The 23,058-nt window shown below is 39.8% G+C and overlaps 1 protein-coding gene across 3 annotated transcripts in view; it reads right to left on the reverse strand.

Moving 5' to 3' along the window:
* DNM1L (dynamin 1-like) overlaps window positions 1-23,058 on the reverse strand; it is a 54,149-nt gene that overhangs the window by 5,089 nt on the left and 26,002 nt on the right. For all 3 annotated transcript variants that reach the window (XM_012720261.1, XM_004675927.2, XM_004675930.2), the window contains exons 2-14: window positions 19,091-19,238; window positions 15,374-15,412; window positions 13,928-13,974; window positions 12,664-12,735; window positions 10,745-10,831; window positions 10,061-10,223; window positions 7,584-7,704; window positions 6,239-6,370; window positions 4,958-5,164; window positions 1,948-2,068; window positions 1,573-1,728; window positions 1,308-1,397; window positions 82-174 (exon numbers count right to left, since the gene is read on the reverse strand). In XM_012720261.1, the coding sequence (XP_012575715.1) occupies window positions 82-174; window positions 1,308-1,397; window positions 1,573-1,728; window positions 1,948-2,068; window positions 4,958-5,164; window positions 6,239-6,370; window positions 7,584-7,704; window positions 10,061-10,223; window positions 10,745-10,831; window positions 12,664-12,735; window positions 13,928-13,974; window positions 15,374-15,412; window positions 19,091-19,238 (1,476 nt within the window). The remainder of the gene's footprint in view (window positions 1-81; window positions 175-1,307; window positions 1,398-1,572; window positions 1,729-1,947; window positions 2,069-4,957; window positions 5,165-6,238; window positions 6,371-7,583; window positions 7,705-10,060; window positions 10,224-10,744; window positions 10,832-12,663; window positions 12,736-13,927; window positions 13,975-15,373; window positions 15,413-19,090; window positions 19,239-23,058) is intronic.

The following is a 23,058-nucleotide window of genomic DNA, read 5'->3' on the forward strand; positions in this document are numbered from 1 at the left end:
CAAAATATGTAAGATGGAACAAAAATCAGAGAATTTCATTTACAGAAAAGTACTAACCTCAAGAATCTGAGCTGCACTTACCTCTATGTTATTGTTCATGAGCCCACAAGCATCTGCAAAGTCTGGATGTTTTGTGTTGATATAAGCCAATTCAATTGCCACTAAGTTATGGACCTGGAGAAAAATAAAATTAGACTACATTGAAAACAGGTCAAGCCAATTTTATTTACACAAAGTTTTATTAAACACATTATTCTAAAAAGGAACAGGATGCTAAAAGGAACAGAAAGACTCCAATTGACATCTGACGCCATGCACATGCTTCTTGAATTACTTCCACTTCAGCACCTAAAACAGTACTTGTACTAGGAGGAAGTGACATGACAATATTGGAAGTATTTAGTTACAATTTAGTTTAATTTCATCAGTAAAGAAATATCTCATAACCCCAGGTAAGTTATAGATGTTAATTCCGGGGGATAAAGCACACATTAACGACAGGTGATGACCTTTCGGACACTGCCCAGTTTAACTGTGTGGGTCAAGATCCTGAGACACTAGCCAGCAAGGGAAGCTGAAACTGACTTCCCCATCTTCGAGTCAATCAGCTCCTTCATCTGCACCAACACACCTCAGGTGTCAGAAGAGCACTGACACACACTGCCCACTCAGCTACAGTGCAAGAGGTCTGCCATTAGTGGGTGGGGGGGCCAGACTGCCCCTCGTCTCAGTCTAAAGGTTTCGCTTCCAGGGAACCAAGGACAGCCCTACACCCTCCTCTCCAAGGTGGCTCTGTGCTCTGAGCAAAGCTTGGATCTTAGAGCCCAAGGCCCAAATGCACTTTTAGTGATCAGGAAGAAAAAGGAACATACACCCCAGCCAGCAGTTAGAGGTGCAAGGGCAATGTGAAATGCTCACCACATATTTCTGCCAATTCTAGCACTTCACATTTGTAAAGACAGAAACCCACAAACAGTGGCACTGACGACAGCATGCCGTAAACAAGCCAACCGTGTGGATGGCTGGGTCATCCAGGGCACGACAAGGGGCAAGGAGGAAAGCGCTCTCTTCAAAGGCTTGTGTCTGGCTGCAGGTGGCACCAACCACCCCTGGGCAGCCACACCCAGGGTGCCAGCGAGTGACAGCTGCATAGAGAGGAAACTGTTTCTGCAAGTCACTGAAGCTGCCTTTGAAGTAGGACTCAAACTCCATCCCACACAGGAAAATGGCACCTAAGTACTAAACAGCACAGTGGTGTGAGAAGCACATTCACCAGCAGGGACTGCAATGGTTTGCAAGTAGCTCACCATTTCATTTGTAACAGGCAACCGCTTACGCAGGAGACAAGTCACCACTTCAACGATGGCGTCGTGAAGTTTAGGGAACCGCAGTAACTCCTGCATGATGGAGGAAAGAGCCGACAGCATTTTGTTTACAGGGAAGTGATTCTGAATTTGACTAAAAGCTCCATTTAAGTGCATGGCTTCAAATCACCTCAGTCAGGGATTTCAGTGGCGACTCAGCCAGCCTGCTCCCCTCCATAGCCCACCCACCTGCCCACCCTGCCAGCACCTGCGTGCTGTAGTTGCTGCAGTGCTGGATAATCCGCTGCATCTCCTCATGCACTAGCTCCACACAGCGGAGGCTGGGCTCTTCCAGGCGCTTGATCTGCCTCTTGACAAGCAGCTCAAATGAAACCTCAGGCACAAACAAAGCAGGACGAGGGCCCTGCAAATATTAAATTTGGGGCACTATTAGTTATGTGTCATTCTTGCTATCCCAAAGATTGAGATAAATCCCATCTTTGTGCCATTTTTCACAAAAAGGACTTAATTTCAAGTAGGAAAGCAAAGTATCAAACAATATGGTTTATTTTAAAGAAATGTGAGGAGGAAAAGCGTAAGGCTTCAACCTCACTTCTGGGCGTCCAGAAGTGAACATACTCACAGTAGCGTTCCTGATGGCAGTCAGGATGTCAATAGTGTTAAGGCCACCTAGTGGGTCAACAGATTCTAAGGTTCGCCCAAAAGTCTCATGGAAAATGTAACATATTCTAGCACCACCACATCTGGAAGGCAACAAAATATAGGGTGTCTGCAGTTACTACAGGGCAAGAGGTGGGGAGTCTGTCCTCCCATTAGTCTCACTTCCCAACAGAGGCCCACGCAAACAATCACACACAGACAATTCTATTTCCATGTGAACTTGACGACAGACCAGTTTTTTGTTTTTTTTTTTTCAAATGGGGAAAGTAATCATAACTGAAAGGTACACAGTTCTGTCAGAAAACATCAGGGAGACAGCTCCCACTCTCCAAGGACACTGCAAGAGCTTCAAACGCCATGTTGTCTGTTTCCCTTGAATCACGGTCTGGGGAGAGGTTGGAGAAAGCTGCCTGCCAGGGGTCAGGTGGCAGTGCCTTAGACTTCCACGAACTCTGCTCTGCCCCAGCCCCAAGGCTGCACCATGCACAGGTACAACTATAACTGTGGCTCAAATGCAACACACCAAAAATTGCACATCACATAATTTCCACAGGTCAGTAATAACTTTTGAGTTTCCTCCCACCATTCAGAATAGAAAAGTCATTCTCAGCCAATGAGTTGTCATTAAGCTCCCTTCTTCAGACAAATCTCTGGGCAGCAATGACATCACAGGGTTTCCTACCTTAATGACAGGAAGCCCTAGTGTCAGCTTTGGGTGTTGGTTTAAGCCAGCTAATCTCCACAAATGCCTCTGTCTTCCAAACCATTCCTTTGTCGCTATTTTCACCAGGATATTCACTACTTCATTAGACTAAGTAGAAGGTACTAGAACCTAACACTATGTTAAATGCAGTCAGTCAGACACAAAGGACAGATATTTATGAGTCCTCTGACATGAAAGCTCTAGAACATGCAAATTCATAGAGTAAATCATGAGTTTCAGAGACTGAAAAAGAGCAAATGGTGACGTGATGGAAAATGTAGATCTAGGAGGGTGATATAAAATCTTGGGAGAGACACAATGACGGTTGTATAAAACTGTACAACATAGAGGGCCTCTGACTTATATACTCACAGATAATAAAAATGACCAGAAATCAGTCTCTCCCTCCATCCTTTTTCTTCTCTGAATAATTTCCACAATAACCAGAATTATCTTCCTAAAACAGGTTACTCCTTTGACCAAAAGTTTTAATTTCTGTAGTAGGGCATCTGACTCTCCAGCTTGCTGGTGACACTTCCCTGACTTTCTTTCTGCCATGTCCCATAATGGCATCAGTCACTCTCCCAACACAGCCCAGGACACTCCCCAGGCTAAGACTCACTTCCCCTGACACCTTCTCATATTCTATTCAGAGCTAAACCTAGCCCCTATTAACTGTGGCATTATCCTAATTCCCTGAATAAAATGCTTTCCTCTCTTCAGCATTTTAAAGGCTGTTTTTGCTTGTAAATCTGCCTATACACGTTATCTGCACTTTTCTGGTTATGTATGGTATTTTAAGAATTTAAATATGACTACAAGAATTTAAACATGACTATACACCTTTAAATAAGAACATTTTGATTATTAAACCCCTTTGGCCACCAAATCAAGGCTCACGTTACCTCTGCAGAGGTTCATCTTAATAGTGAATTTTCATGAACCTCCCTACACGACCATATCACCATTCAGTATAGTTCGTTAAGTTACACTCTCTTTTCTGGCTAACACCTAGAAGACACCTGATCGCAAACGGTAGGTACACAGAAACACATGCAGGCACACACCCACTCACACTGTGGTCCACTCCAGTTGTCCTACTGTACCACAGCTGCACATGCCGGCACAGGAGGTGGGATGAAAGCAGATCAGGACATCCCTGCACACTTATTCAAACTTTCTGGCAGTTTATAATTATTTCAAAATTAAACAAGCATGATTTGAGTATAGCAAGATGCATTTTCATATATACTGTTAACAGTAAACAATACAATCTGCTGATCACAAACATGGTGGCTGTGACGGACTCGGCCTGGCATCCCACTGCTAGGCATCTATCTGCAGGGCCGCATGGACCCGTGCCCAGGGATGTCCACCTCAGCGTTCTATTTGTGTTTATCTGAAACCAAGTTATCAATAGTGGGGGACTGGCTAAGCAAATCAGTTTACCTGGTAAGTTAAATATTATGTAAATATGTAGGGTAATATGATTGTATGATTATTAGCTATTTCTGAAATGTTGACTTAGAAAAATTATTTCAAAACAGTATGTACTGCATCTGATTTTCAGATGTGTTGTACTTGTTTATTTGATAGATGTTTAGGAAATGTCCAGATTAGTAACAAAAGCAGTTATCAAGACAGAATTAAGAGTAATTTTATATATTTTATACTCTGCATTTTCCCCCCACAAAAAGTTACACTGTATGTATTAAAGAGACTGTAAGCGTTTTAAAAATTAAAATTATGAAACATTTAAGATATTTATCAGTCTTATTTTAAAAACTGAAATTTTTACTTTTTAGTTTATAAAACACAATTACTCACATATCAGACACCAGCCTGTCAGTTCTACAAAATGACATTACTATTCTAATAAATCACAAGTAGATAATCTCAGAGTTAAAAGTCACTATAACTAAGCCTCTCTGGTGGCCTAGGGGCTTGAGTCTCAGTGCTGTACCAGTGCGGCCTGAGTTTAATCCCTGGCCAGGAAGCTAACCAGCATGGCACAGCAGACCTCTTCTGTCTTGCCTGCTGCTCCCCTTGGCAGGTACTGCAGTAGATCTACCTGTTCTGTTCCCCTCTCTGCCTCTGGTGAATCCTCTCACCCCCACACTTCTGGCCTATATCCCAGTTCTTTTATGCAAAAATAAGTAAAAGCTTAAAAAAAAAAAAACCACCATAACGAAAGATAAAGTAACCTAGCAATTAGGGACATCCCTGGACATCCCTAGATAAAGTGACCACAAAGCTATTTGTTACTCACAGCTCTGAAGTCTCGATGTACTTTGCTGTCCCCTCAATCGTGTTACAGTACTCTGTGGCGAACTTGGTGATGAGCTGGAGTAAAGTAGCACTTTTGTCATCCACGGGCTCACCATAACTATTGAGCAGAGACTGGTACTGCGCGGCCAGCACATTGATTCTTGTCTTCAGCTCTGGTAAACAATCTCTGATGTGATGCATCAGTAACCTAATGAAGTTAGAAAATAAAAGCTTCAAAATGAAATTGGATATACTGAAGACCTCAAGGAGTCAAAATTTGAAAATGAAAATTAACAAGGAAACCTGTGAAACTATCTGGGAGGAAATAACATGATCTGAGACAATAATATTGAGTCCGAATAAAATGACATAAAGGAAGTCATCTTGGCTAATACTTTGTAAATATACCTTCAACCCCGACTATAGCAACTGTACCTGGAAAATCAAATGTAACTAGAAAAAACATGGCAAAAGCAAGCAACTTAATCTAGTTCTATCTGTATAACTGCTTTTGACGTATCCTTTACAATAGGTCTGAGCATAATGAAAATCAATCTCAGATTCAGGTGCATACATCTTTACTTAGGGAATAAGAAAAAACCGTTTTCTCTTCAGTCATTAACTCTTCTGGAAGGGCCTTCCCACTCTAAACAAGGGCCCAGAAGGTGCCCAAGCTTCTACCTTGCTATGAGGAGGAACAGATGACACCCCAAATGCAGATCAGATTGTGTGAAAATCACACATTTAAATTCAATTCCTGAAGTCCAAAGTGTAATGAAAGCACAAGCTCTCTAGCTCTATTCTCAAAGAAAATTGACCATCAAGGATCTCATAATCAAAACACTTTTTGTGTCTGGTGAATGCTCTCACCCCCCACACTTCTTGCCTATATCTCAGTTCTTTTATGCAAAAAAAATTAGAAAATAAATAAAAAAGGTCACCATAACAAGAGATAAAGTAACATAACAATCAAAACATTTTTTGATTATGAAAAACTTTATGATCTCATAATCGTAATTTTTTTTCAGATGAAGCAGTCTTTTATTTAATGAATGTCTGTGAATTAAAACGCTTTAACGTCCAACCCAGCATTCCTCGACTGCATGAGGACTTAATGCCACTTGCCCAAGCCCAGAGCCATGTGCAAGAACTGCTGTTCCACAACAGAAAGTTAAACTATACACCTAAGAACACTAGGAAGCCACAAGAACTGAGATGGAAGGTCCCGACACCTACTGGTGAGAACAAAATATCTCAACCTTCGTAGGTAATAAAATGTTACCTGTTCAGGGTCCTGGCAAGGTACTTTGTTCCATTTCTGTTGGCCAGAGATGGGTATTTCTTTTGAAGGAAAGCATATTCATCACGGATTGAATCGGTGACACTTTTCTTATTGTTAATATCTAGCTGGCTCCTAGGGGTAGAAAATAACGAACTGTTCAGCTCAAGTCCACTGTGGTCCCCACATTTGATATTCACATCGCTCTACATGATAGGTGCTACCCCAATTTGTAGCAAAAAAACTTAGCTCAGGAGATTAACTTAGTGGCTCCGTCACAAACCATGTGACTTTTAAGTTTAGGTCTCATTATTACCATTAACAATGGTCAGTCATGCTTGTAGGTAGCAGGGGTGGACAGTGAAAACCTGTGTGGGTCACACAAGTGTTTATCTTCTCCACGGACAGGCAAGTCATTTCCACCCAAAGTAACGATGTTACTTGCAGAGCTATCACCTATAAATACAGCAAAGAGTCTGAGAACAAATAGTGGACTTAGCGGCTCTAATGTGGGAGCCTGGATGAAGCATGCAGGGAAGCAGACAGCTGTCAACAGTCATGCTGTCATTTATTAACGACATTTCCATTTTGTAAGGTTCAAGACCCAAAGAGTTGAGGCGTGATTTACACACACACACTTGATTCCAGGAGACAAAGCACTTGGCAGCTGGAGCTCACGGTAATTTCAGCACTTCCTCCTGCATAAAGGCCCTGTGAAAGGGGCGTCTCCACCTGAATCCAGCCCTTCACACACCAGCCTGCGACTCTGGAAGCAAACCACTTCAGTTCCCTGATTAAGAGACGGACATCAGTGCCCATCTCACAGGGCTGCTGTAAGGTTTCAAAGACAGGCCATCTGCACAGCACTGTGCACTGTCTACAGCTCAAGCAGACATTCAGTTGTTGCTTCCTTCCCATGATGTTTAATACCAGCTATTTATAATTAGAATTCCTTTATAAAGTTTCTCTACATTACATCCTGACAATTACAAAGAGACATTAAAACACTAACAAACAAAAGCAACCTAACAAAATCCTACTCCCTTAAACTCTGTCTTGAATGAGGGCAAATAACATCATACTTTCTATTGAGGACCCTCCTTATCAGTACCTAAAAGGCAGTAGTGTTTAAGCTTAAGAAATGATCTTCCACCTTGTGTTAGTGTTCACCACAGGAGACTTTAGTGAGTCACTCTGCTCCCTTAAGAGCAATGCCTGTGCTAGCCATTACCAGAAAAGATTATAGGAAAAGGGGAAAAACAGAGTCTATTATAGTTGAGACTTATTTGAAATTTTCAGGTTTGCCTTGGAACATTAACGCTCACATATCCCATTCTTGATTGCTAACCTGTTAACTACTCCAATTATTCCAAGCTTCACTGGAATAACCCTTCCCATCAGCACATCCATGGCATCAGTGCCTGCATCCATGAGGTCAAGTTTAGTGATTACGGCCAGGGTCCTGCGACCTGGGAAAAGCAAAGAGAAAGTGACCCTATCTACAGTCACTTACTATTACAACTATCATCAATTTGAAAATGCTTTTTTTTAAATTAAAGATTTATTTATTTATTCATATAAACTGGGGTACAGGCCAGAGATGCGGAGGGTGAGAGGATTCACCAGAGACAGAGAGGGGAGCAGAACAGGCAGATCGACCAAGTACACTGCTGAGGGGAGCTGTGGGCAGGTCCGGAGAGGTCTGCCACGCCATGTGGATCTCCTCCCAGGAAGGCGGGAATCGAACTTATGCAGAAGCAGCTCAAGCCTCTTAGTGCTGTGCTTCAACCTGCTGTGCCACCAGAGGGAGCCCAATTTGCAAATGCTTTTTAAAAACTAATTTACAACTGTGTACAATTTCTAAAATTTTTCACAATTTAAACTCTTAAATTTGTCTATTTTTCCAAATATTTGTTTAAAATTTGTTTTTTTATTATCCAGGTCTATGAGTTTTGATATATGTGATGAACAGCTGTATCATCATCTCTTGTTGATAAGTGAGTCAAGTCCCTCATTCATCTTGTGCCACCCCACAGAGCCATCTCCTGTGACTACCTTAGTATTTTCTGGAATTTGGTGTGAATGAAATGGCAGGCCCAGCCTTTAGGCCTGGCTTTCCACTTGGCATTCATCTGCAAGCCCTCCCTGATACTACACTTATCACTTGATCCTTCTCTGTGCAGCTAAGTTGTGCTCCAGCATATGGATGTTTTCTGGCTTGGTTAGTCATTTCCCAATTTGAGAAAGTTGTTTCCAGTTTTAAAGAATACAAATAAAGCTAATAAAGACACTGCACATAAGCTTTTGCATGAATATAGAACTCATAAGACAAATGCCTAGAAATAGGACTGCTGACAAACCACTTCCAAAGTTCCAAATTCATGCAAATTCCACACACACACTGCAACATGCAATTTTGATCATTTTTAAATTATAAGTATTTTATATACTGCTCCAAATCTACAAAGTCATTCTTTTTAAAGATCTCATATTCTGTTACTATTTCAATTCCTAATGTTAGCCATACCAAGTCGATTCTAATTAATAATAAATAATGCTATAAATAAAACTGGATGGCTTATTTCCTTAAAATGTATTACTAAATTGAGATTACTAGATCAAAGGTTCATTCAAGGGTCACTTTAAGGTAGAATTAACGTAAACAAAATGGTTAACAGTTAACACAGTAAAAATTAAACTTAAATAAACCCTTTACATCTTTTATTTTGCATGTTAATTATTCATCTAGTAAAAGTTTTTTTAAAAACCTAAGATAACAAAAAAATTATTTTTAACAACTGTTATGGGAACTTTAATTAGCAGGCTTAACGCTAACATTTGCTACCAAAATTTATATAATTCTTCCTCAAAGTAGGAAGACAGACATGAGAGAGCCCACACACAGTCTAAATCGCAGGTGAGTCGTTGGGCCATCAAGGGAAAGCAGCCTACACAGCCCTGTCTCCCAGCCAGGCTTCTACCGCAGCGAGGCACATCACATGCTGACCCCCTCTGACTAATGCTGGGATGACAAGTGCTTCACAAAAGAACTTGACCTTCATTTCTAAGGATCCTCTCTGCCTTGAGCATATCTCAATGTTTTCTAATTCTGCAAATACCAAAGCAGATACCTATTCTAACACAGCCATCTACAACTACCTACTATGGGAGTTATTTATTCTTAGAAGTTAATCTTTCAAACACCTAAATCACTTCAAGTATGCAATACAACAAATGTTTTGCAAAGTCATTTTAAGATTATTAGGTAACTATTACAAATGTGTATACATGTTAAGTATTTTGACCTAGCCTTTACAGCAACTTACCCATCATAGAACTTTACTTTCCATTCAAATTTCTATTTGACGCTATCAGCAAAAAAGCATGATTTTTTTACATCTGTATTAACTACCGACATTCTTTCTAAAAAACAAAATTTCCTATTTTGCCACTTTGTTTCATTTAAGTATGTTAAATGAAAAAAATCAGGAGAGACAAATAGTGAATGATTTTACTAAAATGTGGAACATATAGAAACAAAGTAAAAGAATAGACAAACTAAACCAAACCAACCCTCAGATTCTGACAGTGGAACTGAAGCTACAGAGGTGGGGAGGATGACTAGAATGGACTGTGGTGGAGGACTGTGGTGCTCTGGTGGTAGAGCTGAGGGGGTAGGAACATAAATCTGAAGGGGTATGATCCTATTCCCCTAAAAGATACAGTGTTGTGACCAGCGTTACCTCAGTAAATACAATTTCCTTTCTTCAAGGTAGGTTGCCACTGTTAACCAAGTCACACATTAACACTAACATTGGTCCTTACCATCTGGATCTACCTCTCTTGAGATTTTGAGAGCTTCTGAGGTCGCCATGTCTGTATTGGCAGCAGTGACAGCGAGGATGATGGAGTTGGGGTTACTGATGAACCGCAGAATGAGCTCTCTAATCTGAAGCTCAATGTCCTTAGGCTGATCGCCCACAGGCACCTAAAGCAGAGACAAGGAAGGAAGTAACAGTAAAAAGCAACTCAGCTCCCTAGCCCATCACCCATTTAACTCCTTTTACAGAAAATTAACATGAAATTATATACAATGGTGGTATGTATGACTTTGTTACATGTGTAAGTTTAAAAATGTAATTTTCTCAAATATCAAAAATTGACCTTGTTAAGTATTAGTCAATGTTAAACAGAAATTCATTCATTCTTTCAATTAGCAGTATTTACCGAAAACCATACTTTAGGTATTGTTCCATTTGCTAAAGAATGTCAGCAGTGGAAACAAGCAAAATTCCCCTCTATAGAGTTTGCATTTCAGTGATGAGACATAAGAAACAAACACATATACTATGTATTGCCTCCAGATGTGGCATGACACTGGAAAAAATAAAAGCAACAGCAGCACAGGGAGCTAAGATTATACTTTAAAATTACTGTTATAAGCAAGATCATGCCTAAACAGAGCAGTCAGGGAAGACTGCACCCACAGCAAGTCACGGGATTCTTTACCTTGGTCATTCCTGGCAAATCCACTAGTGTCAGATTGACAACATTGGGGGAAAATATCTTAAGATGAATAGGTTCAGGGCTGACTCCCTAAAAATAAGGATTAAAATATCTCATTAAAATGGCAATGAAATATAAATCTCACTAATGCAATCTCACTTCAAGTAGAAAGACCTTAGATTCTGTTACATATAAATTAAATATGAACAGGTTATAATCCTACCCAACATAAAATTTACTTCCTCCGTATTATTTCACATTCTCGTCTCTTGATTCGAAGCAGGTACCATAACTCAAATGTATTTCACAGACTTAATGCTAAAGTAAAGAAAGATGCACTGAGTTTCTTAAATTGAGCAAGTAAGGCAGAGACAAGGTAGGCTGGTGCGGCTTCTAACTCTGAAAACACTGGCCTGAGTGTACATTAAGAGACGCCTCAGAACAGGTACCTGAATCTTTCCTCTCCATTCCCCTGAGGCGACCACAATCCTGATCTTCATCAAAGGTCCCTCACACTTTTTGGGGCTAAGTGCCAACAGGGACACTGATGTGATGTGTTTCTTTTGCTTCACTGGCTCCCTGTGAACTGCTCATCTGTTTTGAATATGCCAGAGTCCTAAATACTCTAGGCTGGTATCTGACACACCTTCCTAGCTACATATTCTCAGGCATACCTTACCATGTTGACACAAGCTTTATTCAAAAGTATTTAAAACAACCTTTTATATATATATATATAAATATATATATATATATTTTTTGGAGATGAAATTACTTGGATAATGAGATAAATAAAAATACTTATATATGATCAAAGTATCAATTCCTTCATTACCAACATGCTTCAGGAAAGGAAAAAACTGTCATAGATTCAGGGATAAGGGACTCAAAATCCACTAGGTAAAAGTGAATCGTATCCCCAAGTAAATGAAGCCTCCTGTGAGTGTGCAGATTCATTACTCACAACAAGCTGTCTCTTATAAGACTTTCCCTCTTACTTTCCAGTCACGACCACCCTAAACTCCAGTCCTGTGTAAAATTACCCTTAGCTCCTGAAGTCAGTAAATCCACAGCAGGCCCAGGACAGATGGCTCTGACTGCTGTGATGACATACAGCAGTCTCAGTCAAGTTTAACCTGATGTCCTCAGAGGGCTGAGGATGACTACCCTAGGCTTCTGCCAATTTGTTGCCCTTTTCATACAGTAGCCCCAGAAATCAGGGCAGTGTGGTCGCAGAAGCAGAAACTCAGGGTGACCAGCCCAAGGAGCAATGATGACAAAATACAGGCCCTCACCAAGACAGAAACCCCACGGTGACACAAAAATTAACATGACTCCCCCATTGCCTTCCTGTCAGGAAATGATCTCCCCAGCACTATCTGGCAGATAAAGAGCTCAATAAATTTTTATTGAGTATTAGTATTAAGCCCATTTGTAGAGTTAAAAGTGCTTGTGGACAATATAATAAAGGTAAAAACAAAAAAGGAAGAGAGAAGAAAGAAAATAGGAATAAAGAAAACAGAAGTCCTTAGGGAAGGTAGTCACACATCTGACAGAAACGCTAAATATACTGAGATGCCTAATTTTATAAGCTTCTAATTTTTTTTAAAAAATTAACATTTTTCATATTCACTGAAAAGTGGGGGAAAAACGAATTTCTTTGCTTTCATAGTAAATCTAGAAAAAGAACCTTTAAAAATACAGGTCTCTTGATTTACTAAAGTGGTATGCAGATCACAAGATCAAACATCTAAATGAAATATGTAGTAATATACAAAAGCTCTAAGAAATAACATGGATTTTAATTTTTCATATTATTTGTGAACTCCCACTAGGTACAAAGAGCAGGACTATGAATTTACAACACTCACCTCACATGCTTACTGATGTTTATATGATTCCAGCTCTAAAATTATGCCTACCTTATTATTTCCTGAAATCCTTTCAGTTTCATTTTCAATTTCTTGTCGAATTTCATCAAAATCTGTATAGAGCTAAAAATTATGGAAACAAAAAAGCATGACAGTCAAAATAAAATCAAAGATCTAAGTGAGAGTGGCCATAAATGTCAAGAAAATCTAAGAACTTCTTCAGGAATAAACAAGATCTAATATACACATGTATCTTCCTGAGCGATGACTTTATGTGATTCTTTTAAAGCTGTCTAATTCCACAAGAGTTAAAAATCTCCAAACTAGAAGGAACTGGGCTCAATTGAAAATTTATCTCCAGGGGCCCCCCTGGCACAACCAGTTAAAGCCCATCACTGCAAGGGAGGGGCAACCAGCTTCAGTGTGAGTTCGATCCCCAGCCCCAGAGGTGATCCACATGGCAAGGCAGACCTCCCCTGACCTGCCTGCTACTCCCCTGACCTGCCTGCTACTCCCCTCAGCAGTGTTTTTCAGTAGATCTGCCTGTTCTGCTCCACTCTCTGTCTCTGGTGAATCCTCTCAGCGCCGTACACCTCTATCCTGTACCCAGTTCTGTATGCATAAATAAATAAATCTTAAAAAAGTACAGCACTGTGAAGCTATCCTAAGCCACTGCAGCACAAGTTCGATCCCTGGCCAGGGAGCTAACCCACATGGAGCAGCAGCCGACCCACTGCTCCCTCAGCTCCACTGAAATCAGTGGATTTCAGTAGTCTGCTTGTTCTGCTCCCCACTCTGTCTCTGGTGAATCCTCTCACCCCGCACACTTCTGGCTTATATCCCAGTTCTTATATGCATAAATAAATAAATCTTTAAATAAACTATGGTGGATAGAAATGTTACTAAGATAATTTATTTTCCTTTTACAAGGAAAATACAAAATACAAAATAACAGGCTGTATTGCCTATAAGAAAACTAAATGAGGCCTTCCTAGTGGCCTGGGTTAAGTCCCAGCACCATCACTGTTATGGCCTGAGTTCGATCCCTGGCCAGGGAGCTGATCCACATCAGCTGCAGCAGACCTCTGTCTGGTCTGCTGTTCCCCTTTGCAGTGGATTTCAGAGTGCCTGTACTGCTCCTGCTCTGTCTCTAGTGAATCCTCTCACCTCCCCCGCACTTCTGGCCTAACAGTGCAGTTCTTCTATGCAAAATTAAATAAATAAATCTTTAAAGATAAAAAAGAACTAAATTATCAATTACTTATACAAAGAAATGTTTCAACTAGTATTTGTTCACAGTATTGTATAAGGTTACCTTATTCTTGGTGTGGAGAAATTTACCCCATTCTTCTGCTTCAACTCCTGAGAAAAGAAAATCTCATTTAATGGAAATTGTGGAAGCATATTTATCTTTAGGAATTTAAAAAGCACATAATAAATTGTTTTTGTTTCTATTTTTCAATTAACTACAAGTTACTACGTGTCTTAAGATTTGCAAAATTACACTTCCACATTTAAACAATCGTATCTTATATTTGTAAAGCATGACTAACGTCAGAAAGTGGTTCACAGGTCTTCCTCCCATTTGAAATTTAGATTTTTTTAATACTCACTTCTCTTCATAATATCTTTCTATGTAAAATTACTAAAAAGAATACTCTATTTTAAAATGTCTTATGTATGCTTAAGAGTAGTTTAAATGGTGAATCACTCAAATCAATAGCTAAAGAAAAATTTAAAATCCCACTAAGAAATCCCACTAAAAGCATGAATAGTAGATTTATACATCAAATTCCAGACAGAAATTTGCAGTATGTCAATGAACTAGCTAACTTTCCCACTGATTTTGTTCTTCATCAAACTGTTTTCCATCTCTCACTCAAACTGTTGCTCCTCTAAAGTTCCATCTGTACTTTACTTGCACTTTTTCAAAGTAAGTACACCCAAGACCCAGGACGATTTCTCCTTCAGAATTGGAAGCAGGAAAGAAATGAAATCAAAGGGAGAAAAGACCCAGCCCACGTACAGAGGGAGTCCTACTCTCTGCTAGCCCCAAATGCCACTCCGTCCCTCAACTGTGCTGAAAAGGGAAGCTCGTCACTGTGTGTGCTGTTTCCAATGGTTTAAAACTTGGAGAGCAAGTTTCAATCTTTTTTCAGACAAGGTAGAAATGTTTAATCATAGAAAGTTAATCTGGTTCTGACTACCCCAAGCACAGCTGCTCTGCTTTTGCCAAATCCATAAGAATTATAAATGTGTTCATATGTTTATGAATAACGCCTATCAAGGACCTAAAAGTAAAATAAAAATGACTAAGATATTTAACAATGTTAATGTGAGAAAAGGCGAATCAGCACTTTGGGGGAGAAAAGGTAAGTAAAACTAGATCCTTTATGCAAGTAAAACTCTCACCTACTTGAAACATAGTACCTTCTTCCAAGAAGTCTCATTGGAGGCCTGAAGTAATCCAGGTGAACAGAACTCACAGAGACAGACACCCATACCAAAGGGGAGGTTTTTATTTACCGTCTCATATAAAGGATGCCTGGCTTCACAAAAATGTTTTAAAGAAAAATAACATAAATTACATTCACCACCAAAAAAAGCCTGCCTTCTGATGCAATGCCAAGAAGAGCGAGAACCACTAACACCTGCGCTCAGTGTGAACAGGCAAATAAAAATGGGGATGCACACAGCCCATGAGAACACAGCAGCACACATGCAGCGGAGCAGGGCAGGGCTGAGAACAAGGAAAGAAGACCTTTAGAAAGCTGTCTTGAGTTTTTCCATGTAGCAGGGTCTGTAGTTAAAGAGAAACAGCACAGAATGGTAAGTTTACTGCTTACCCCTAAAAGTTAAACCTTTTACAAAAATCAAATGTGCAAAAACCTGAACAGATTTCAAATGCATGTAGCATCCAGTTATTCCAACTTTACAATTTTGCCGTAACTGATTAATAAAGGAAAATAATCATCTTTCAAGTGCTATATGCAAAGCATATTGTGTGTCTATTTTTGTGTTCTGCAGTAATAAAAGGCATCACCTCGGGATTCTGATCTAACACTTCAAAAATGTGCCTTCAATATCGAAAATAGAACTATGGGAAAATTAAGTGCCTGGCAACAAAATTCACATTTTAAAACCTTAAAGTTAGGTATAGACATCACTACAAATACAAATTATGTTAAGGCTGATTTTCTAAGGGATTATTTTCTTTCAACTACATATTGAATTTAACAGACCACCACAGAAACAATTTTTAATCAGTTTGTTACTGCTGGATTTTGTTTAACAAGAAACATGAGGAAAGCTTATTGCATAAAAATACATCAAAGATAATTGTGAGGGTCAAAGTTCAAACTAAACTAGTAATCTAGTCTAAGATTTATTCTAATGAAATTATTTTTAAAATGTGAAATATGTGTTCTTGTGTTCAGGACCCAAAATTTATTTATATCAAAGTTACAATAAAATAGAGTATTGCACAATAACCAATATTCTTCCAATAGATACCAGTTACAATATTTGCTGATGATATAAAACCAAGATATGTTTAATGACTTTTGTTCTGTTTTAAGGTCAACTTATTGACTGATGATCATGAAATCAACAGTTGTACACATCTAGAAAATCTTCGCTCCCACTGGTATGTGCTGTTTTACTCTGCCTCCTGGGGTGCCTCCTGGGTTGCTTCCTCCATCTTGGTAATGAGTTGGAACAGCAGCCTGCATCATGAATGTTCAAACAAAGTCCAGCCATTTGCTTCTTCCAATTCCAGATGAAATTCTTGAAAGTTGTGAACAGTATTTCCTACCCTGAGATCCTGCTTAGAGCACAGCTTTATGAGATTTGAGGTCTGCATAAACACACAATGTCTTCGCTGCAATTTCTCTTCTGACTTGGCTATTCCCTGAATGAGGGTGGAAGCTGAATGTCAGTGAGATTCTAAACTGTATCTCGTAATGGATCCATCCCAAATCCTGGTTTGCAAGGTGAGCGCAACAGCTCGGAACCCACTTTCCAATACTGTCCCAGTCCTTTTCAGCAGCTGAGGGTCAACTTCAGGAGGCACCCCATTTTGTGAGGTCACTTTTAAATATTAGCTTGCCAGCTGGGCCACTCATCTTTTGGTATTTCTACAGCCCAGAGGTCTGAGCCACCTCCACACCTCCACACAGATGCTCAGCCCAGCCAGATTCCTACAAGGTGGGGTTTCAAACTTTTTTTATAATGGCAGAAGCGAGGCAAGCATAGAAATCCTATAAATTTATAGTAATTGACACTCCAATTATCTATGTAACTGCAAAATGAAGGAACTCAGCTGAGTAAATTTTCCTGATAATTAAACCATACATATTAGACGCAAAAATATTTTTTCAGCCAATTCTGATGAGCCCATATAAACATGAATTACATTTCTCCATGTCATCTTAGAAAACATGGCTCTTCATTTAACCTATTATTGATAATTCAGGCCTTTTCGTGACAAAACAAACCCTCTGAGGCTATAAATCCCTGTACCAACAGGTAAGAGGCTGACTTTAACTTTCTTTTTTTGAAATTACCGAGTGGTCATGTCCCCCCCTCTCCCCCCTTCTCCTCCATGTCAAGCTGTGAGGCAGCTCAGTCTTCTCGTTCACTGCTTCATTTCTAATTTCCTCTGGGCTACAATGACTCACAACAAGGTAGAATTATTTATCCTGAAGAAAAAGAACCTCTGATGAGAAACTAAGGAACAACCCTGGTTACTAATGAGACAGGTAACTAAGGACCCAAAATACATGAAATTTAATTTGTACCCTAGGTAGCTGAGTTGTCATGTTCAGTGTGTGTGTGCACGCACATGTACACGCACATGTGACGGGGGTTAGATGCAAAAATTAAGCACTAAGCTTCAGAAAAATATATATAAAGATTGCAATTTACTGACCACCACCAAGAAGAGACACCCACAGCAGACGCACAAGCAGAGGCACTAAGGACCTAACTCTTCCACCCTGAAATCTACACCCTGTTCTAGAGCACTGCCCATACTAGTTTCTGAGACAGGGTGTCATCTGCCCTTCTTAAGATGACTGGAGAAAGTGAAAAGCTCAAAGACAGAGACCTAATGCCACACAGTTTCTTCAAGTCTTAGTAAGGGTACTTGTGACTGTGAAGAAATGAATTAGTGGGAATGAAAACTTTGAAGTGTTATTGTCTATGAAGCTGAACCGCAGGTTAGCCCTAAAATAGTTAAATTTAAGGTGGATTCATTAGAGAACTTTTCCAGAAACACAAAGGGATAGAGAATACACCAAGAAGCTACCTAACATAATTACCTACTATAACTAAAAGCCTCCCACATATCCTGGCTGCCGCTGCCAATCCAGAAATAGTGTTAAAATCTACAACTTCATTCAGTAATTAACTTTCTATCATCACAGATGTTCACATCTCCTAAAAACACTACTAGTGTTCCTACAATAAGAAAATCAGTTATAAAAGTTAAAGTAACTTCGATTCATCATAGTATCATTCCATCAAAGACCAGAAGTAAGTCAAATGAAACTAAACTGAACCAAATGTGGTACTCTGCTGTTATTTAATAATTAGGGCAATAAAAGCCTTTTATAAATAAGAAAGTGTGTGCCAAACACAGAGCCAACAGGAAGATTAAACATATTAACCTCATCGAACATTTCAACCTCACTACAGAGGCATGACTCACACAGACCGCATATTTTACAAGCAATTTAAAACCTGCAAAGAGACATAAACAGCAACTTGAAATTATTTCCAGTCATTAAGGAGAGTGCTTACTTTCTAATCAATACCTCATACACTTACCACTCACATCCAATAAAGAAACAGCCTGAGTTTGACTGGACACTAAGCTAAAATATTGGAGGGGGCGGATGAAACAGTATTTTGAAGTCAGAATAGTATACCATTATACCACACTATACTATTGCAGGACAGGTAAAATAAAATCAAAGCTTTCTAAAAACATTTATCTGAGATTGAAGGGTAACAATAAAATTAGCAAGCACACAGTAAGACAGGAAATAGGAAGATGAGTTTAACATGACTGCTAAAAAGAGCCACTTTAATTCCATTTAAAATACAATCTTTAAGCTGTAACTGAAGTTACTTGAAGTTACTTCTAAATCAAAAGAAAAACAGTTTTAAACACCATGGAAAAATGTTTAAAACACTGCAAAACTCAAAAAATTTCCCTTAAAAATAACCAATTCCTATCTCCTAAGTAGCTCCCTGAATCGCGCATTAAACAGCAGTAACAAGTTCAACACACTGGTTGCCAAAGAATTGCAGCTCCAAATACATTCACTGATGGTCCTCAGGACCACAGGAATCACCCTTTCTCATGAAGAAAGGATTCACCACTTTACTTCACAGGACCTGATTTGCCCACAGCCTTATCTTTCTAAGAACTGACACCAAATGAAGTTTTAAGGCATTTTTATACCAAAATTACCATTTTCTTCTCCTGTTGTTTTCCGTTTATCTTCAGGCGAAACGTGGACAAGCTGCAGGATGAGGGGTCTCCGGGTAACGATGCCAGTGCCCCTGGGGAGCAGGTCCCTTCCCACCAGGCTTTCCAGCACAGAGCTTTTCCCACTGCTCTGAAAACACAAAGGACAAGAGCACTGTGAGCATCAGAAGGGGTTTTTTCCCTGTGACTCAGTTAGACTGTATTTAACAGCTAATATGGAAATCATTTTACAGAAAAAATTACTTGAGATACTTCTTATGAGAGTTTAATAATATTTTCTATTTATAATATTTATTTCTTTAAAATAGTTCAGAAACAAGGTGTCCCTGGTGGCACAGGGGTTGAGTCTCAGCACTACCAAGCTAATGCCAGCCACTGGATCCCCAGCCAGGAAGCTGACCCTCTCCTGTCTGCTGGAAGTTTCCCTCAGCAGTGGATCTCAGTAGATCTGCCTGTTCTGCTCTCTACTCTGTCTCTGGTGAATCCTCTCACAAGTTCCCTGCCCATGCTCTGGCCTCCCCTCCTCCACCCCCCCCCCCCCGCTTTTGTCTGCACAATCTTTTAAAAAAGAAAACAGTGGGGAACGGAGGGAAATGCACGGGACTATGGTGGTGGCACAGGGGTGATTTGGTGATGGGAAACCCGTGGGGATTACAATTGAGATAAAAAAAAAATGTGAAAAATGATGTAAAAATGAACTTTTTAATAAAAAAAAAAACAGTTCAGAAACAGAAAACAATTCCCAATGTCCCATAATTCTACCTTTATCAATATCCCCCCCCCCCCAACAATACGCAGTACTGGGCATTTCTGCAACCTACTTTTATTCTGAATGTACAGAGATATCATTTTACTAACTGCCTCTGTAACCATTAAGTAGTTTTCTATCTGGTGTAAAAGTCAAACTCCAACTGACACTTTAAATGATCTTTGCTACTGTTAACAATGCTATGAACATACTTTGGACATTTTTTTTTCTTTTTTAAAGATTTTTGCATAGAAGAACTAGGTGTAGGCCAGAGATGTGGGGTGGGAGAATCTACCAGAGTGGGGAACAAAACAGGCAAATTGCCTAAAATCCATTGCTGAGAGGAATAGAGGCTAAGACAGGAGAGGTCTGCTGAGCCCTGTGTGTATCAGCTCCCTAGCCAAGGACTGAACTCAGGTCACAGTGGTGACAGTGCTGTGTGACTCAACCCATAGGCTGCAAGGGAGGTCCTGAAAAAGCACAAGGACATCTTAGCACCAGCGGAACACCAGGCTGCACATACTAATGCACTACACTGCATGTCGCTCTCAGCTAGCTGCATACCAATCATCTGCACTGGGGCAATACCATTTTATAAAGGTTTTTAAAATCTTGTCATGTTTGGGCACTCCCTGGTGGCGCAGTGGGTTAAAGCACAGCACTAAGAAGCTAAAGCCACTTCAGCATGAGTTTGATTCCCCAGAGGTGATCTACTTGGCACAGCAGACCTCTCCTGACCCGCCTGCTGCTCCCCTCAGAAGTGTACTTCATTGATCTGCCTGTTCTGCTCCCCACTCTGTGTGTGGTGAATCCTCTCACCGTCCCTGCTCCCTGCCCTTTTGGCCTGTACCCCAGTTCTGTATGCATGAATAAATCTTTTTAAAAAAAATCCTGTCATGTTTGACAAAGGAACACAGATAGCTTTTTTAAATTTATGGCCCTGTTATTACTTAACAGACACAGATTGCCTAATAATACAAACCCCAGTCTCAAGTCAAGTATCATTTTGTCTAAGAGCTAAGGGCTTTCAGTGATTTGCTTATACAATATTGGTTGGCATTTTCTGCCAACATTTCTTCTTATTTGTTTATAAAATTCTTAATCCAAAGCATTTCATTTTGTTGTTTTAAAATTTTCCTAATTTTTTGAGATTTTCAAAGCCTCAAAAATATTCCAAACAGTAACAGTGAATACCCACAAACACATACACACCTTCTCTATTGCTGAGTCAGAGATATCATGGTGTTCACCTAAAATACAGTAGCCTCTTTTTGAGAACCAGGGCATCTTTTCTATAACCTTATATATATATGAACAGGAGTGTAGGCCAAAGATACAGGGGGGAGGGAGGTGGGAGGGGGGGACAGCGGGCGAAGGTTCACCAGAAACACAATGGCGACCTGAGCAGGTGGATCTACTTAAATCCACTGCTGAGGGGGAGTAGCAGGTGAGACAGGAGAGGTCTGTTGCACCCTGTGGGTCAGCTCCCTGGCCAGGGATCAACTCAGGCCACAATGGCTGGCGATAGCTTGATAGAGCTGAGACTTTAACCCCTGTACCACAGGGAGGCCCCATAATTTCCTATTTTCTACAAAGGTATTGCTCCTATATTTATGTATTTTACCAGAAAGAGCTGCAGGAAGCAGATAATGCATCAAGTTAGTTTAAACTTAGGGAGGATTTCCTGTGGATACACTACTGTGCGGATAATTTGCAATTCCAAGGCCAGGCAAGACTCAACAGATGGCTGCTTTTCCCCATGGGCTCTAAGGGAAGAACAGTGTGGCAGGGATAAGAACTGAATTCTAGCCTCCTTTCCTCTACTCCTACCAGGGCACCCCATTTCCAAATCCAAATCGAAGCCAGGGGATTTTGTCCCAAAAGGTTCCCTATGATGGAGTACCGGAAAGCTGGCCAAAACACAGGATCCAAGTAAAGTCTGGAGCACATCTGGTGCTGCTGCATTTGGTTCCAGGTTTACCCATGCGGTTAAGTAAAACGGGGTGCTTCTGGACACATTCTGTACTTCCAAATAACTTAAGTAACATGGACAGTTCTATTCTTTGTGCTTGATAAATCTGTCCCTAAAAATCATCAAATTCTTCCCAGATTGTCAAGTTAATTGACATAACTGCTCATATTCTTAGAAATGGTTTTTCTTGTTTCTAGTATTGTATCTTTATATTCTTTTCTCTGATCAAACTTTCCAATTAACTATTAAATAGTTTACTAATCAAATTGCTTACAAATTTTGTATGCTTATTTTAATGCCATTAGTTTCTGAGATTATTTCGTTGTGTAGACTTCTAACACGCACATAATTGTATCTTCCAGCTTGAGGGTGTCTTCGATCCACCAAGGATCATGGATCCCCAAGGACTCAGTTCATGACAGTCACACATAACCTCTTCTGCTTTTTATTGCATATGACAGTCATCAAGTAGCACCCACACTACCATCTCCTGGAACTCCTGTAAGTAATGCTGAAAACATCCTGCATACCTCCACTCAGTTCTCTTCCTTCCTTCCTCTTTCCAGCCCGTAATTTCTCTTTCAGCTCTCACTTAGTTTTGGTCTTCCTTAAAGTGTATGTGCAAAACTGGTCATCAGTCCTGACATTATTACTCCTTCTGTGGTTTCCAGTCTCTGAAGCATTTTCTCTGGTAGGTTCCGCAGGAGAGTTCATGGAAACGGTATTCTTCAAGGTCTAGCATCTTGATACCAGCTTGTCATTTTTATGCATGGAAACATTTTGACTAGAAAAAAAAAACTGCTTCACATCAGGTATTTTAAATATGAAAATCCAGTGTTCTCGCATGAATTTTTACTGTTGAAAAGTATAATAGACTGATTTTTTAAAAAGACTGTCTACTTTCTGCCTGTATGTCTGAAGAATTTTTATTTTTCCTTCAAAGTCCAATATCACAGAGGACTCTCACTATTGATCTTTCTGTAATATGTTCTCAGGTACGAATGAGCTATGCACCTTCAAAATTAAGTTCCCAGGATGTTTTTAAGTTCCATAAAATTGTCTTAAGCTGCATTTTAGCTTGTGGTTTTGCCATCGTTTTCCTTCTTTGTGGATGCCAAAGAACATGACAGTTCATTGCTGTTTTTAGTGTAAATTTCTATCAAATTCTTTTGAAGCTGCTTGTAAATTTTTTTTTTTTTAAGATTTATTTGTGCATACAGAACTGGGGTA

The sequence above is a fragment of the Condylura cristata genome, unplaced genomic scaffold (genome assembly GCF_000260355.1).
Source record: "Condylura cristata isolate star-nosed mole 26May11 unplaced genomic scaffold, ConCri1.0 scaffold00004, whole genome shotgun sequence".
Taxonomy (NCBI): Eukaryota; Metazoa; Chordata; class Mammalia; order Eulipotyphla; family Talpidae; genus Condylura; species Condylura cristata.